An 18,059-nucleotide genomic window follows, 5' to 3' on the forward strand; every position below is an offset into this window, starting at 1 on the left:
AAGAGAAAGATATGGTTTTAGAAAGAGATTTCGGTTTAGGAGAAAGGATTAAAATATATTGGTGAGGGTTTGGAGGAGGGGAGTTAGGAGATATGGTTTATGGAAATCAATTAGATAGGTTTTAGGAGGAGTGAAGTTAGGAAATGATGGTTAGGGTTTGGAGGAGGGGAATTAGAAAATATGGTTAGGTTTTGAAGGAGGGAAAAGTTGTTAAAATATTAGGTTAAAATTAGGGCAACAAAGCTTTGTTTAGGAATAAGAAGATTCTTTTGAACAAGAAAAGGGTTATATTTCTGAACAACGAATTGCCTCCTACGAGTGTTGCTGTTCTTACTTCCCCAGAATTATGATTTTCAGTTTTGTACCATTTATGCAGCTATAAGAATCGTTGTTGTTGTAAATCTCTTCCCAAACAAAAATCAAATTAAAACATAAACTTTTTTTTAAAAATCAACCCCAAAGCTTCGATATTCAACAATGGAGGCTTGCTATTCATGCTTTTCAATCGAACAAATCTCTTCTTTGAAATAACATTGAATTCTCTTATTTCACTTTTTTTTTTCTTTTTAATTTCATAAATTAATTTAATTTTTTCTAAAGTAAGTTGAAAAATTAGAATCCAAAGGTAGAATAAAAAAGTTTTAAAATCTGGAAATCTTAAGGAGAAGAGGAAATTTGTAGGAGGCAAAAGAAACCAAAACAGTACGAAGAAGAAGAAAGAGAAAAGGAAGTCATGCTTGAGAAGAATGGGAGATTAATCACATGGTTTTAGTATATTTTAAAGCTGAAAGCATCTTAGCCATTGGATTTAATCGGATGGTTGCTAATTACTCCTCTCATCTCTCACTATAAGAAGTCCTCTCACTTGATATGCCCTCATATAGATATATATATAAATCAGGACATTTGAAAAAATGGCATGCTCGAGCAAAATATTAAAATAGCATAGGAAACCACAAAACACTGATAATTTTATTAAATTTAGAAGCATTGCAGCAATCCTATCCCAAAGAAATTAACCTAAATATTCAGCCAGCCCAACAGCAATAGTTACATTTACATGAAACCCCAAACATATTGACATGATAATGGGGTCATTAATTGAACAAAATTCAGACATCAGTTCTTCATGTTCTGCAAATTTAAGACTTCTCAATGTCAAGACTATACCTTTCTGCCTCAAACTGCATAAATGTTAATATCAATCTGCGAACCTTCACGCATTCGAACAACAAGTCCTTGAATTTCTGTAGTTCCTGGAAAAAAGATGAAACCAAATAGTCAAACTCGTGATTCATAGGAATAACTTAAAAGCATAATTTAAGTGAAGAATAGAACTTACAGCTTCTGCTGAGTCACTAATTTCAATAATCTTCTATGCTCCAAAGTACTGCATCATTTCATCGTCACCCAAACCCATGAAATCATCTAAAAGGAATGGCGGTGATGGTGGATTGTCAAGAACTCCAAAATCAAATGACATGTTACTCAACGGTGATCCAAACCTATCCAGCTCGTTTGGGAATGTGTCTTTAGCAATATAATTCATGCCTCCTCCGATAATTTCATCACCATTCACATTTGCTGCAGGCATAGTTATTGCAGCATTCTCTGGTTGCCTAATTGGTTCACTGTTTGCGGCGGGACCAGGCTGCAGTTGTTGATGTTGCCCATCCCGACTAGGACCATATCCTGTGACTGAATTGTACAGATTATAAGCAGCTTCATGAGGCATATCAGGGTTTTGCAACTGAGAATAGTGCAGCGGTGGCCGTCTACTCATATACGCACTTTGCGAGGAAATAATGCTATTTGCATGCATATAAGAGTAATGATCAAACCCGGGTGCTGGTACATGAACTGCCACCTCGTGTCCTGATAAATGAACTGGCACCTCGTGTCCTGATAAATGACTTGGCCCCTCGTGTCTTATTTCCGGCGGCCTCAAAACAGATTCTGTCCCATTGACCTGTTCATTCCCATGAATCTGGAGTGCAGCTACATGTGTTTCGTCTCTCTCATTCATATTCGGCAGTTTACTTCTAGGTTCAACATGCAAAATTTCATTGTCAGATTGTGCTGGTAATGTGTCGGCTGCACTTGGCCTCGAACGTGGTCGTTTTGGCCTTGGTTTCTTCTTAGGTCGATCGGAATCTTGGACAGAATTCCTTCGCGAGTTATCTGATGGTTCGGTATCCATAAACTGATTGCTCCTGTCTTCCTTAGAAGAAACAGAACCAACACCTTCGTCGGTACCATCAACATCATAGTTGCTAGCACTACTAGCAGCAGGTTGCTTATACTCGAGAAGAAGAACGCCAGTTGGCATATCGGTAATTCCAGACGTACCGTTATCACTACTAGGCTGCCTAATGAGAGCTTCTTCTCGACTCAATACCCCCAACCAAATTGAACTTTCCTTTGCCGTCATCTTGTCTTGCAAGCATTTTGATTGGCGGACATGCTTCCTTATTTTTGCAATATCAGGTGACATGTGCTTTATAACAGCAGTTAGCACTCCCACTTTCCACATCTTCTTCAAGTCATGTGGTTTCTTATAAGGAGGACTCTGACCATGAGGTAGATTCAAGTGCGACCACCAATCTTCATTCCCGGTTGGCCACCAAGGCGGAGGAACACCCTTTTCCAATGGATATTTCCTCTGAGGAGGATCACAGTGTTGCATCAAAGAAGATAATAGCGACCCGAGCGTTGCATCTTGCAGGTCTTGGAGCGTGCTCTGGGAGTTCCCATTTCGGTTATTTTCAGCCTCGCTCATAGCAAGACACTCTGCTTCATACTTTGCTATGGCTGCAGGACCATTCCTATCAAACTTCACCTTTTCTTTCCACCAAGCTCTAATGTTATCAGATGAACCACTAACTGGTTTTCCCTTCTCAGGAATGATTCCATACACAAATCCACGAGCTTTGCAGACTTCCATGAGCTTCAGCATGTACTTAAGAATCCCATCTTGTGCCCTCGACATTTTCTTCCTGCGAGCTTGATCAGATGACTGCCTCGGCTTTTGCTTCTCTAGGGCTTTCTGCGCTTCAAGCTTTTGTTTTTCCTTGAGCCTTTTGAGTTTGATACGATCCTTCCACATCCGCCTCTCCAAATCTTCTGCCTCAATCTCTTCATCACTGACATCTTTCTCTGGAATATTGTGATATCTAATATCGTCGACATCTAAATCTGAGCTGTAATTCAGTACATCACATTTAATCAGAAGATACTCCATACAATTAAAATCCACAGAACAATAAAAAAAATTGGCACATACTTTGAACTTATCAAATAAGTTGAAATGGCATCCAAAGATGTACAAGTGAACTTGCTTATTGTAAATGATTATTGAAACACCAAACATTAAACTGCAAACTATCGGTTAAGTGTATGTTTGGTATCACAGTGGATTTTCCAAAATCACATTGAGGCACGTGATTTTGCAAAAGCTACAATGACCGTGATTTCTGAAAATTCTCAACGAAATCAAACATACACTAAATTTCAATTCATACTTTTCCTACCATAATGACCCGACAAGAAACCAACATCTTTTCCAATTTAACAACATTAAAGTCCCCAAAAATTTCACACAACACATGTAATTTCTTAGTTTCCTCAACGTCATTCGGCAAAAGCTACAATCAGTGTTATTTCGGCAAATCCTCCATGATACCAAACACTTACTAAGTTTTAATCCTTATTTTTACCACCCTAATGACCCGACAATAAACCGACATTTTTACACTTTAACAACATTAAAGTTCCCAAAAATTTCACACAAAACATGTACTTCTCTTAGATTCCTCAGTACAACTATTGCATAGCAGTTCAACTCATCAATCAAATTGAAAACATAGTTACAAACAATTGTAAATTCCAATAGAGTTAACCTAATCAACACATAAACACAATCCAACTAAATCATGATTTGATCAAAACCTGATGAAAAATTCACAGAACACAAAAAAAAAAAAAAAACATCATTGAACAAAAAAACACAAACCCACAAAAAAATTACAAAAACCAATAACAGAGAATCACAAAACATGTTACAAATAAATCCAAAAGCAAAAACCTAAATTCAATTTCTCAGAATAATAAAAAAAAAAAAAAAATTGACACATACCCAATTTCAGCTCCAATTTCAACGAGTTCACCCATGAATGAAAATTGGTACGAAAAAAACGAACTTTGGGATTCGATTCGATAAGGGTAACCTGCGTTTTTTTTTTTGTTATTGGTGAAGAATAAGAATTGAAAGAAAAAAATGAAAGGAACCCAAAAAGGGTTTTGATTTTGCTATCGAATTTTTTCAACTTCGGTGGTGATGGTATAGATAATAGTATTAGAGAGAGAAAGAAGAGAGAGAAAACAATGAATGTGAAGATTCTCTACAATACATTACGACTATTTTATGTACTGTGTACCTTGGTCCTCCACAAATCACTTCTAACTTATTCCTTTTTGGTCTCCATATCGGATTTTTATAACGTGAATTATTCTATGAATTTTTCAAGTTCATAAAATAAAATTAATGTATTTAATCACATTTATAGACCAAATACATTTATTATTCAATGAACCTAAAAAGTTGTGTTTTGATATAAATGTGACCAGAGAAAGTATAATGTAAAATATTCATAGACTTTTTCTTCTTTTTTTTGACAAAAAAATATTCATCGACTTTATTGTTGATTAATTTATTTTACTACAGTGTGAAATATTCATAGACTGTATTGTCGATTAGTCTTTATTAAGAATATGATCGTTTTTTTGTGGAGTCGCTTACTCAATTTTTATTCTTCTTATAAAGTTGAATCCCAAATTTTTAGTAATAAATTTAAATCGAAGTGAACGATTAAACTCAAATACTTAATGAATCGTTTTTGAGTTTGATTACAATGTAACAATTTTTTTATCATAATTTATTTAATTTTGATCAAACTCTATATTATTAGGGTCTTGAAAGATTAATGCTAAGAAAGAAATTAAGTAAACAGTTTGACTTTGACTAGAATAATGATATTTTTATCATAATCAATTTAAATATTAATTTCGAATTATTTTATTCAACAAAAACAAAAGTCTATTAATTAAAAAAACAAAGTATATTAATTAAAAAATAATAAATAAAAAATAGGAAAAGAAAAAGGAAAAAAAGGAGGGCATAAATATAAGTCAATACTATAATACAGTCAAAGTCTAAAATAACTATTCTATTTTATTCAAAAAGAAACAAAACTATCAAATTTGGTCAAACACATTTGTTCTTGAAAAGTATAATTCTTTATTAAAATTTAAGGTACAAAATATATAATATTGATATTAACAATAAAACATAGATAAATTTGCTGATGTGGCCGTTAAGTTGCTGACTTGGATCAAAACATTACGTTATAAAGACTCCAGGATGTCAAAATGCTGCATTTAATAGTCACAAATGATCATTTATAGGGCTAGAAAGACATTTTTTGTTGTCAATAGCTGCCTTTCTAGCCCTATAAATGATTATTTGTGATCATTAAATGCAACATTTTGATTACTTGGGGCCTTTGAAACTCATCGTTTTGATCCAAGTCAACAATTTAACAGCCAAACAGAGACTAACAACATGGCACAGGGGGTAACGGTGAAATTGTTTATCAACTAAAAGGACCTATTTAAAACTTTTGAAACTTAAAGGACTAACTTAGAATTTCTGACAAACTAAAAGGACCAAAAATGGTATTTGACCAACATTTTTAAGCGTGAGTTAGCTCATAGGCACAAAAGTAAAAGGGGAATGAGCAAAACCAAAAGGGAGAAGAGCAATTTTCATGGAATTGCCCTAAATGATGATCCAAACCCAATATTATGTTTGGTAAAGCCACTTTTGTAACAAGACACATGTCCATGGTGCAGGTAAGACAAATTGCATTTCTCAATGTAATGCAAGGTGGCAAAGTGGATAGTTGCATGCATTGATAAGTTGCATTAGATGCAAGTGACATGTTGCACACTTGGTGTTTTGCATGGAAGACAAGTGGCTTGTTGCATGTAAGAAACAATGGCTTACCTCACATATAAATAGCAAGTTTATTTGCATAATTTCAATCATGCAATCAAGTAGTAACACAACAAGAATTAGAGCTTGTTGAGAGTGAGATGAAATATAGTTTCTCCTAGGTTAGTATACTCCTATTTCCATAGAGAGAGTAATTTGTCTTTTCTCATATTTAGAGAGGTCTTATAATTTCTCTCGTTTAATGAAAGTTATCTACTTTTGTCTCGTGGTTTTTCCCCTTATTAATTGAGAGGTTTCTACGTAAATATTGTATGTTCAGTTATTTTTTTTCTCAGCTTCATCATAATATTTATGCTCTAGTACCCAACCAAACACACCAAAAAGATGAACATGCAACTCAACATTCTAGTTTTTGGAGTCTGTATGTGACAAATTTGCAACCTTCAAATAAGCCAAAGAGGGGTGTAGGTCATCCAAAGAAATTAACACATCACCGTCAATTCACCACTACTCGTTCCAAACAAGAATAGTGTCCCCCATATCCAATGCACCATCTTTTTCCTTCTTTCAACAAAATTTGTGTATTCCAAATATTTTTTCCATACATCGCTAGAATATATTGTGGCAAAGCAATGCTAAGAGGAAATCACAATTAGGAAAGAACTTATCATTGAATAATCGAGTGTAAGACAATCTAAGTTTGTCAATAGACGCCATCCTTGTTTAACTAACATGCAAAAATTGTAAATATGTAAATTCTTGAAGCCTTTTGTCAATAGACGCCATCCTTGTTTAACCAAACGGAACTCATCATTGTTTTTTCAATCTCGTCCCCGAAAGAGGGTGTGAGAAGAAAAATGCTCATTACATAAGCCACAATATATTGAAGGACGGATTTTTAATCATAACTTCCTTACTACCACGTGAAAGGTTCTTGATAATAATAAGTGAGTAATGAAAGTGGCATACCTACAAATATTGACTCCATGAAGGTCACCCTTTCTGTTAGCTTGCTTAATCTATATGCTAATAAACCTTCTACACATACAATGAATGAATATGGTGATAAAGGATCACTTTGTCGCAGGCCTCAACCAAGGATATATAATAAGCTCAACAATTTCATCATTAACAATAACTAAAGAAGCCCGTAATCTTCACACACAATATAACCTAAGAACCGACTGATAAAGGACCAATCTCACCGTCTACCAGCGAAGGACCCAACTAAAATCAAAGCAAAACTCTGTATAAATTAGTATGACACATGAATTGTTTGCCTTTAAGTGATTCAAACTTAAGATCTATAAATGAGCACACTTATAGGTCTCAATATTTCACCGCCAAGCAACCCTTGAGGGTTGGGCTATCAAATTATTAATATTTGTTTGAGGGAAGAGATGAAACTACACATTGGTAGTCACATATCTATCTATCAAGTCTCTCTTAATTGCTCTATTTTTCGAAGACTTTCAATCATGTAAATGCGTAGTCTTTAAAATGAGAGTCCAATAAATCGCAGTCACCCGTTGCTTGTCTAAAACCATCAATTAGCCAATTGGGCCTCTCCACCCTTCATCTTCTAACCAATTATGTTTTGAATTCTGCTCATTATACCCAAACAATATCGTTCAATCCCAAAGTAAATGTCCAAAATGCCCCTACGCATGTTAACATGTGTAGCGTGACTTAAGTTGCGCTAGTTATAAGAGGAATGCAACTTAAGTCACACAGCGTGACTTAAGTTGCGCTACGTGACTTAAGTCACGCTACGTGTTGTTATTAGCCCAGGCAGAACCTCATCATGCATCATTTTCAAACACAACACACACACAAATCTCAATTTTCTCTCAAATTTTCCAACTCCAAAATTCCTTCAACTTCAAATCAAACAATATTCCAACACTCCAACAACAAGAACAATAAGCTTTCACTTAAATTATGTTGGTATGATAGATTTTTTCACTTAATCTAGAATTTTTTAGGTTTATTCTTTTGTTAAAATTTTAATTTTTTTTGTAAGAAATGATAGAATGTTACATGCAAATGACTTATAGTGTTTAATTGTTATGATGTTTAGATACTATGTTAGATTTTTTTAGATTTAGGGTTTGTTTAATTTTTTTTTTTTTGCAAGATATGACCCAATGTTACATGCAAATGAGTAATATTGCTTAATTATTTAGATGTTTGCATGTTTATGTTGTAGTTATCATTTTTAGGGTTTATGTATAATTTGCACTCCAAGTGTTTGATAAAATGTTGGAATGAGTTTTTCATTGATTGTGTTTAATTTCCTATTGTGTAGATTTGAAGCAATGGCCGGGTGGATCGACGTTCATGCAGAATTCAACGGCGGAGAACCTCAGAGGTTGAAGGTTTGTTGCCTTGATGTAACGTTAAGAGGTCTCAAGGATCAACTGGATGAGTTCAACCAAGGAGTCAACCCCAGAGATGCAAGGAGGGTGGAATACGTTCGGTATAAATGTCCAACGCTCGACGAGGGGAGAGTATCATTCACTTGGGCGGAGTTAAAGAACGACGAAAATGTGACGAGCATGTTTTGGGAGCACAACATGTTCCAGTGGATTGATATGTGGGTAACGTTGCTGAGATCAACTGAAGATATCATCAACAGCTTGATTCCGCCAGAAGATCGTCATTAGTTAGGGTAAGGTGCATTCCAACTACAACGATTGTCTTACCTCTGAAATGGGGTAATTCAAACTTGTCAAACGACCATGAATCAAGCATTTCGCCCAGCGTTCATGTTTTTTCTTTGAAAAGATTAAATTCTTGTTATGCTGGTTTAGATGAAGGTATTAAGTGTCAAGGAATGAACCTCATTTCGTTGGCACTTGAATATCATCATCTAAAGCAAGCCTAACAAAAATTTATTCTTTTCAAAGGAAAAACATGAATGCGGGGTGCAATGCTTGAGTCATGTTGTTTGGCAAGTTTGAATTTTCCCCATTCAAAGGTAAGACAATTGTTGTAGTTGGAATGCACATTCCAACTACAACAATTGTCTTACTCTGGATGGGGCAATTCAAACTTATTAATTGGCAGGACTCCAACATTCGATAAACGTCTTGAACGTTGGTATTCAAGTGTCAAGGAATGCACCTCATTCTTTTGACACTTGAATACCAACGTTCAAGATGCTGATCGAATATTGGATTCCTGCTGCTTAGCAAGTTTGAATTTGTCCCATTCAGGGGCAAGACAATTGTTGTAGTTGGAAGGTGCATGTAATGTAATGTTATTGTTGACATACATGTCGTTTATGTAATGTAACGAAACCTTAATTATACTTTTTATTCGAATTCACGCTGTCGCAATTTTTATTCGAATTCACGCTGAATTTATTCTAATTTATTTATTGACTTTACTCGAATTTTTAATTCAGTACGCACGCAATCAATCATAAAATAAATGCTACAATTAACAAAAATAAAGAAACAAAAATTATTTTAGTAATATAATTCTTATTACATTTACAATGGGGTAAAACTAAATCTGCGAAAAAATAAAAACCACCAGAAAACCTACCTCCCTGGCGTAAAACCACCAGAATAAATATTGATTCGATATTATTCATTAAATAAATACAAATATAAATAAAAGTAAATGAACTAAATTAATATTTATTCATTAAATACAAAATTAGAAAATAAAAGCAAATATAAAATAAAAAGGAATGAACAAAATTGATGCATATAACAATATCTCATTTTATTAATAGAATTCATTCAATACAATAATTGATACAATAATTTATTCGAATTCACTAATTTATTCTACTTATTTTCTCCCTCTTGGGGTAAAAAGTGATCAATCTTCATGGGGTAAAATAGTGAGCAGCCTTCATGGGGAAAATATATCATCAACCCTTGGGCTAAATTTAAGTTTGATTTTTTTTATACCCCAAGAAGAAACTTTTTACCCATGGTAAAAAGTTTATGGAGTAAAAAAAAGCAAATTTAAACTTATCCCAAGGGTCGATCACTTTTCCATGTCGGCTTCTCACTATTTTACCCCGACGAAGATTGATCACTTTTTCCCACAAAGAGAATATTCAAAAAGAAAGAAAGAAAGAAGAGAAATAGAGGGAGAGAGTGAGGAGGGGGAGAAAATGATATGGTGTGAGGAATTAAGGAAGTATGGAGGGGTATTTATAGGTGGGAATGGTAGTATAGGTTGTAAACGTGTAAAATAGTGTTAAAAACATGTAGATTGAATGTTGAAAAACTGACCGCATACCAAAAAATGTTTGTTCTTCAGTTCTGCATCGGCCAACTGGCGCGAGTTAACTCACGCTCAGAATACACTAGCGCAAGTTCAGTCACACTACGTGACTTAACTTAGGTAAAAAAAATACACTAGCGCATGTTAAGTCACGTAGTGTGACTTAACATAGGTAAAAAATACACTAACGCATGTTAACATGCGCATGACATTTTAAACATTTATTTTAAAAATGAGTGATACTATTTGGATAATGAGCAGAATTCTTATGTTTTTTTGGCCAAAAAAGAGACATATTATCTCGTATGTACAATTCAGATAGTAAATGGTTGCAAATTGATATATTGGACGTGAATTCACATGCTCAATTCATCATTTTTTAACATTTAATATTTGTGACTTAGCCCCTAGCATATTTAAAAGAAGGGAAGAAAAGAAGAAAAGAGATTCCTACACTCATGTGAGTTATTATAATAGTGGAACAATTTTTATTACGGTGGAACAACAAAGTTTAGCCTATCACGTTGTAGCATCATAATTGAGTTATCCACACACTAATTTTAAATTAATCCACCTAAAATCTATAGTAGACAAAGCATTACACTAGAATATTGTCTCAATGAATCAATTTTGATCGTGATCCGTTAGTCTAAAACTTTGGAATAATGCTCTCCTCACGCATATATAGATTTTTTTATATTTATATATCCCCATTTCCTACACTAGCTCATTTATTTATAATAAAAATTGAGAGAACAAGTTGTTATTTTAGAATCATTTACACATACTAACAAATAATAAATTTTGTTACTTTTAATTATTTTTTTATGGTAGAAAACTCAAATGTAGTTTACTTATTAGATTATATAAACCATTATTTACACTTGAATAGAAGGCAAGCGAACAATAAGCTGCGCCGCTAGACTTTTTTGGATGGCAAAACCAGTCCTCGTAAACACGACAAATTTTTTTTACATGTAAATATTTTAAAATTTTTTTACAAGTAAACCAATCCATTATTTACACTTGTTACTTTTAATTGAATTATTTATCATTTTTATTTAATATTCTTATCTAGTTTTATTTTTTTTTAGGGAATCTAAATTTTTTTCTTCAATTTTTTTATTTCTTTACAATAAATATTTAAAAATATTTTTGATAAAATAATAATTAATATTTGATTGAACTTTAAAAATAACAAGTAAATAGAATATTTCTAAAAAATAATGGATATAAACTGTATTAAATTTTACTTTATTGGAATTAAGAGAAAATTATAATAGAGGAGTAATGAGCAATGACCCCCACATTATTATATGGTGACATATTATCATATCACATCATTAAACAGCTTGGGATACAATATACCACATATACATAGTATGCATAATCTATGTTGGATATCACGGTGACTTCACAAATCACGATGAATCAATATAATTTTGCAAAAGTTACACCGTACCTATAAAATCATGATATTTCACCATGATTTCAACGTCGCAACGATACCAAACATGCAAGTAGTATATAAATTTGAAATGAATATGATAATATCTATCTTGACCTAATGATTTCACCTTTCATGGCAAGAGACAAAGAAGCAAGACTTGCTTCACACTCAACTTCCACACCAGGCATAACCACAGCTCTACTACCAACAAACCCATCTTCACCAATCTTAATCTCTCCATACTTCACCATTCCACCTTCTTCACCTTCATATATATGTCCAAACAACAATGCCTCTCTTCCAATACAACCACCTCTCTCAATCTTCACCATTTCAGGGTTCAACATTGCTCCATTACTATCCACATAAACACCATCCATTTCAATCTCAGCACCCATCATTTTCATCCAAATCACAGACAAAAATGAGCCATTTGTTATATCCATGAAGTAATCACCAACCAATGTTCTTATAGCTTGCCATGTGCTATCAAAGACAATTTTTTTACTCCATATTGGTATTGTTTCACCAAGTTTCCTTTTTCCTACAAGTACCCTTTTGGCTATAACACATGATAATGCAGCTATAAAACCTGAGAGAATCCAAAAGAATGGAAGTAACCAATGGAGTGGAAGTTTTTTGACATCCTTAAAATAAACAACCATGTTTAGAGGAACAAAAGCAGCTAAACCAATTACCATGTGAGGTAAAATAGTTTGTAGTAATGGCTGAATGAAGAGTGCTGAGAATGTTTGATACCATGTTCTTGTCAATGTTAATGCTGGTGTCGCTTTCTTTTTCAGCAATGGTTCTTTTTCAGGTAATGGAGCTGATGATGCTATTGGACAGCAGGACAAGTCAACCTTAACATTGGATTGTTGTACAAGGTTTCTCCAAGCTTCTGGGAGTGGCTGTCTATTGCGCACGTGCTGACATATCTCATAGATCAATGAACGGCCGTGATCAATTGAAGCACTTTGTGTGCTGGAAGTAGCTGTAATTGTATCCAACTCATTGCTTTTAAGATAAGGATTAAACTCAAGCTTTTGTGAATCTTCCATAGGAATATTTTCATTGAGGTTAATCTCTCCAACATCAGTGAAAGGGAATTCATTTTCATCCCATGGTTTAGTACAATCCAATGCAACCTCGCGGCCTTGTGTATCGTCTGGAACTGGTCTTACTTGAATTTGAAAAACGTAAGAAACTCCATTGGAGGAACTAACACGGTTTTGAAAATCATTAGCAAGGAAAAGCAAAGGACGTGAATCATTTTCATCTCTAGCAATTGCACCTGTCTCTGGTGGCAGAATCCCTGTCGGATTAACTTTACCTTTGTCTTCACTGATGCTGGTGTCATGAGGCCTTAACTTGAATTTCACATACATTTGTTGTCCATCTTCGAACCGCATGAGCCTGCAATAGTTTGAGTAGTAATGCATTTCGGCATACGAGTCAGCATGTCTTAGCGAATTCCACACTGCTTCACGAACATGTGGAGCACTCTTTACCAGTTCTTCCCTTGCAGCAAGTCCACACACAAGCCAGCTTGCGAAATCAGCAAGAGTTCGAGCGTAAAATGCATTTCCTGTTTTTAGTGTTAAGTCAATGAGAGTAGGAGGAGGAGAATCAGAAGAATCTGTAGCAGGTTCATCAGAAAATATCCTCAAAGCAGCACCGCGCGCATCAATTCTTGCATCATCATCAGCACTCAAGCTATTACTATGTCTTACTATGATAGGGTAGCTTTTCCCAGGGTGAAAAATCTTGTGCATTGGAATACCCTCAAGTTTGTTGTATATTTTTAAGTGCCCTTTTCCACTAACACCGATGCGATGAAAATATCTTGCTTTAGCATTCATAGTTGTTACAGCTAAATTTGCAGCCAAATTTGCAACTATTTTCTTGTAGTCAATGTCCATCTCCTCTATTCTTTCATCAAAACTAGCATTTCCCGAGTTCCGCATTGTAACTCGGGTTTGAGATCCAATGTAAACACTACCTTCATGTAGTATAGAGTTCATTGGAGCAACTGAAAGTGCACCTAGAATGACATTCTTTTCAACAAGTGAACCAGGGAGAATTAGGCTTTGACTACCTACAACCGAGTTATCTTGAACCTCTATTTTTCCACAAGTGTATCCATCAGAATAGTTGAAACCAGTGATTATGCGGCTAAAGTCACCAAGATGAACACCATCACCAATTAACATTAACTCGGGGTTTGAAACTGGATTGATTGCTCTAATGGAACAATGCTTACCAATTTTGGCACCAATAAGGCGTAAGTATACGCAGAAGGCTTCTGTTCCTGAGAGAAGCTTTGCAAATTTAAGGTGGCAGGAAAGAATCATTTGGTTTTGAAGCCAGGTTTTGAAGTGTGTTTGCTTTTGACTTTTGAGTAAACGAGTCAAAGAACATGTGAGAGAGGTGAGTATGAGACCATGAAGCAAGTAAGCACATGTAAATGAAATGGCAAAGGCAATGGGATTTGATTGAACTTCAGAAAACATGGTAGCATATGCAGTAATAGTGAATGGAATCCAATGAAAGGCACCACATATGCAAACAAATGAAAAGCTTTGGATTGAAGCAGGTTTTTGGAAGAACCATGTATACATGAAGTAAGTAATAGCTGCAGCAAGGGAACTAACAAAGGCAACAAGATAAATCCCAAGAAAATGGTATATAGCATCAGACTCGGTTTTGGTCATAGTAACAAGCAACACTGCATTCTGAAACCAAAGAAAAAATAAATAAATATCAATTTCTGTTATAAATTTAATAGATCGTGACTCGTGGACAATTATTAATTATAGACATGATTTTTGACTCAAAATTTTGATGTCGACTTTGGTTTTTGTGTATTTTTGAAATGTCTGTAAGTTGTAGAGGATATAAAGTAAAAGAGAGATATAGATAAACACAGTGTCACATGCGATGTTTGTAATTTCATGTTCAAATAACACAACTGCTATCATATGGAATGATGTTTTGAGCAATAAAGCATGGATTCTTGCATCTAATTACCGGAAAACAAATTTAAAAGTTTTGCATGGTATTGGAATATAAAATGTTTTGGTGCTTGGAACTAACCTCTTTAACATTATTAAGCTTTGCAGTTTTAAGAACATGTTGGCCTCCTTCAACTTTTTGTAGTGGTTGTATCTCAGCTCCTTCTTTGATAATACTTCCTTTTTGAATAACAGCATAAGGTCCAATCGAAGAATTTCGGCCAATCCTTATAGGATGGAGACTAAGAATTCCATTTTTTACCTCATGGCTTTGAACCAAAACCCCTTCAGAGATGACAGCTTCATCACCAATTGAAACTAGAGACGGGTCTGTGATGTCAACCGTGTCAATCAAAACTGAGGAACCAATTCTTGCACCAAGTATCTCAAACCAGTAATTCAGAAACACAGTTCCTTTGAGGTGTGTAGCCAGAACTTTGGAAGAAATTTCCTGGCTTTTATAAAGCGCCCACCATTTGACAAAGGCAATTGAATAGATGGACATTTCAGGAGTAAGAGCGTAGTTTGGCCTCAAGAAAGAATTTCCAAAAAATGAAATGCAAATGCATGTAGAAGCAATGCAAAGGATCCAAGAAAGTGGTGCCAAGGCAAGTGAAAATATATAGTTTGACAAAGGAATTCCATATGCTGATTTACCGAAACTTGCGATGAATATTTGGAAAGTAGTGATGGAAAGATAAGCAGGAGAAACCACAAGGATAGAAATGAAAACAAGTGCCAAGAGTTGAAGTAAATGTATACTCCACTGGTGAGACTTGGACACATCCACAATAAATTCAGTAGACTCAGTTTCAGCTTCTGGAGCATAGGATGGATTGCTCAAAAGGTGAGGTTGTGACTTCAGCAGAAGGTTCTCTGAGAAGTTGACCAATTCTTGAATGCAGGATGCACTGAAAACATCTATAGCTGCAACTGTAACTCCAAGGAAATCTGAGAGTTTTTGAGTTGCTTTAACCACGCTGATTGAATCCATTCCATAGGTTGACATGTTGTCTGTAACAGAGATTTTGCTTACCGGGATTCCAGCCTGCTCAGAAATAAGCCTTTTCAAGAATTCCATAATTTCCTTGTTACCAATTCTTGGACTAGTTATAGGTGTGCTATTCGCTAGCTGTGCTCGGGGTGTTCTTCCTTCTTTACATGTTCCTGTAGTGAACGACCTTACCAGTTTTTTCTTTGTCAAAACAGGTTGTGGCACCAAATTCAGTGTTCCATCTGCAAACTGTTTGAGACATTCAAACCTTCTAATTTTTCCTGACGTTGTTTTGCTGATGGTTCTAGGCTTGATCAACTTGACAGAAGCAACATTGACTCCATGTTCTTCCGCCACGCGAGTCTGAATATCGTCAACCACATCTTTGCTAACTGGTTTACCATCCCTCAGTTCTGCAATCACAACCAAACCAACCTGATCAGAACCATCTGGCAAGGAAATCCCTTTTGCTGATAAAGTTTCTTCAGGGACACCAATGACAGCACAACATCCTGGACGAAGAAGTTCAGACGAACTCTCTACCGTCTTTTCAACATCTGACGAATAGATGTTTCTTCCAGCAACAATGATAAGATCCTTGATTCTTCCAGTGATGAATAGCTTCCCATCAATTATCCTTCCCAAGTCTCCAGTTCTTGTGTAGAAGCGTCCGGGATGGTTCGGAAGCTGATTTTGGAAAGTTGACTGACTCAGTTCTTCCTTCCCCCAGTATCCTATTCCTGCACTTGGACTACTGATCCAGATTTCTCCTTCTTTTCCATCTTCCTGAAGCTCTTCAATGCCATCGGGATCAACTATTCTGATGTCAACGTCTGCATTCCCTGGATGAATGTATCCACAACAAACACGTCCTTGCCAATCAACAAAAATAGGATTGCCTTCTCCAAATGCGCAACTGACAAACACGCAATTCTCTGCCAAGCCATATCCAGGAGCCATCGCCTTTTGAGACAAGCCATAAGGACCGGTTAGCTCAAGAAATCTTTTTAGAGTCTTCTGTCTCACTGGTTCAGCAGCCACCATAAGAAAAATCATGGATGAAAGGTCTAGATTCTGAAGTTTATCCTTGTCAGAAGACTCTAACCTTCGAACCACTAACTCAAAAGCAAAGTTAGGTCCAGCACTGTGTGTTGCTTGATACTTGCTCATGGTTTCTATCCATAAGAGTGGTTTCTTGATGAATGTCATTGGTGAAAACAGAAGGGCGGTTCCACCGCTAACAAGAGCCGTAAAAAGTCCTCCTATCAGCCCCATGTCATGATACTGAGGAAGCCAGCTCACTAGTACTGTCCTTGAGGTGCTCTTGTATCTGCTTTGCATCAGCTTCACATTGTGAATTAGCCCTCCATGGGTGATCATGACTCCTTTAGCATCGCCGGTCGAGCCTGAAGTAAACTGCAAGAAACATATATCACCAGACTGAGATTCACGCTGATCATCATATAGATTCTCCAAAGCATAACTTCTTGAGTTATTAACCCAAGTATCAGTGTGCAACCACGGAAGGCTCGGCCACCGAGCTGAGGATTTCCCATTTTTCAATGTGATAAAGTTTTTCACTAAACCTGCACGTACTGCTGAGTGATAAGCCACTGTTGATAAAATTGCCACTATGCCACATGACTTGGCAATGTTCTCAATTTTTAAAAGTGCTTGTCCGCTTCTTTGCATGGGATCTGGGGGAATAACCGGGACTGGTATAACTTTAGCTCTTAGGCATCCAAAGAATGCATCGATGAAATCTAGACCGGGAACGTACACTAGAAGTACCTTGTCACCTGGCTTTTGGCTTTTTAAGAGCTTACTTGCAATGCAAGAAGCATTTAAATGTTGCTCTCTATATGTCCTCTTACCGATCACTGTCCCTTGTTCATTTATCCAACTATAAAGGGTTCTGTCTTCAGTGACAGGATGAGTTCCCCAGTGCTTTAAATAGCCATTCAAAGTAGGCAAATTTGGAAATTGCACACCGGGCAATTCAGCTAGTTGTTTAGGTTCCTTTCTCTGAAACTCGGTTTGCAAAGGAAACAAACTCTGCATAAGACATACTTTTAGTAAGTACTTTATATACATGGAAAACATGACTGCCCAAAAGTAATTTAAAGTCCGGAATATTCAAATTAATACCAGGTAATAATATATAAATGTCAAATTACCTTAGTGTAAGGAAACACTGGCAAATCACTGCTACTTGCAAAGTTCTTGCACATAAGAGCCATGGCATAAGATGAGTTTCTCTCCGTGAGCTCAAATGCCATAAGTCCACCGACATAATAAGTATTCCTTGAACCTTGGAGCTCTGATTCCAACTTTTCGTAG

General features: G+C 35.7%; 2 protein-coding genes across 2 annotated transcripts; both read right to left on the reverse strand.

Annotated features, from left to right (window-relative positions):
• Positions 1–941: 941 nt before the first annotated feature.
• LOC11423263 (ETHYLENE INSENSITIVE 3-like 3 protein) lies at positions 942–4,416 on the reverse strand. The gene is made up of 3 exons (XM_003597428.4): positions 4,136–4,416; positions 1,343–3,200; positions 942–1,256 (listed from the first exon to the last, which is right to left on the reverse strand). The coding sequence occupies exons 1-2, from the start codon at positions 4,168–4,170 to the stop codon at positions 1,376–1,378; spliced, it is 1,860 nt and encodes a 619-aa protein (XP_003597476.1). The 5' UTR covers positions 4,171–4,416; the 3' UTR covers positions 942–1,256; positions 1,343–1,375.
• Positions 4,417–11,579: 7,163 nt separating this feature from the next.
• On the reverse strand, positions 11,580–18,057 carry LOC120578271 (uncharacterized). The gene is made up of 3 exons (XM_039830869.1): positions 17,897–18,057; positions 14,808–17,774; positions 11,580–14,446 (listed from the first exon to the last, which is right to left on the reverse strand). The coding sequence occupies exons 1-3, from the start codon at positions 17,996–17,998 to the stop codon at positions 11,816–11,818; spliced, it is 5,700 nt and encodes a 1,899-aa protein (XP_039686803.1). The 5' UTR covers positions 17,999–18,057; the 3' UTR covers positions 11,580–11,815.
• Between the last annotated feature and the right edge of the window lie 2 nt (positions 18,058–18,059).

Source organism: Medicago truncatula, chromosome 2, assembly GCF_003473485.1.
Source record: "Medicago truncatula cultivar Jemalong A17 chromosome 2, MtrunA17r5.0-ANR, whole genome shotgun sequence".
Lineage (NCBI taxonomy): Eukaryota > Viridiplantae > Streptophyta > Magnoliopsida > Fabales > Fabaceae > Medicago > Medicago truncatula.

Excerpts from the sequence above, each read along its gene's own strand:
- LOC11423263 (XM_003597428.4), bottom strand. The coding sequence starts at position 4,170 with ATGGGTGAACTCGTTGAAATTGGAGCTGAAATTGG. Across the intron at positions 3,201-4,135 it reads GAAATTGGAGCTGAAATTGG|CTCAGATTTAGATGTCGACG; the intron begins GTATGTGTCAAT and ends ACTGAATTACAG.
- LOC120578271 (XM_039830869.1), bottom strand. The coding sequence starts at position 17,998 with ATGGCATTTGAGCTCACGGAGAGAAACTCATCTTATGCCATGGCTCTT. Across the intron at positions 17,775-17,896 it reads CAGTGTTTCCTTACACTAAG|AGTTTGTTTCCTTTGCAAAC; the intron begins GTAATTTGACAT and ends TGTCTTATGCAG. Across the intron at positions 14,447-14,807 it reads AGCTTAATAATGTTAAAGAG|AATGCAGTGTTGCTTGTTAC; the intron begins GTTAGTTCCAAG and ends CTTTGGTTTCAG.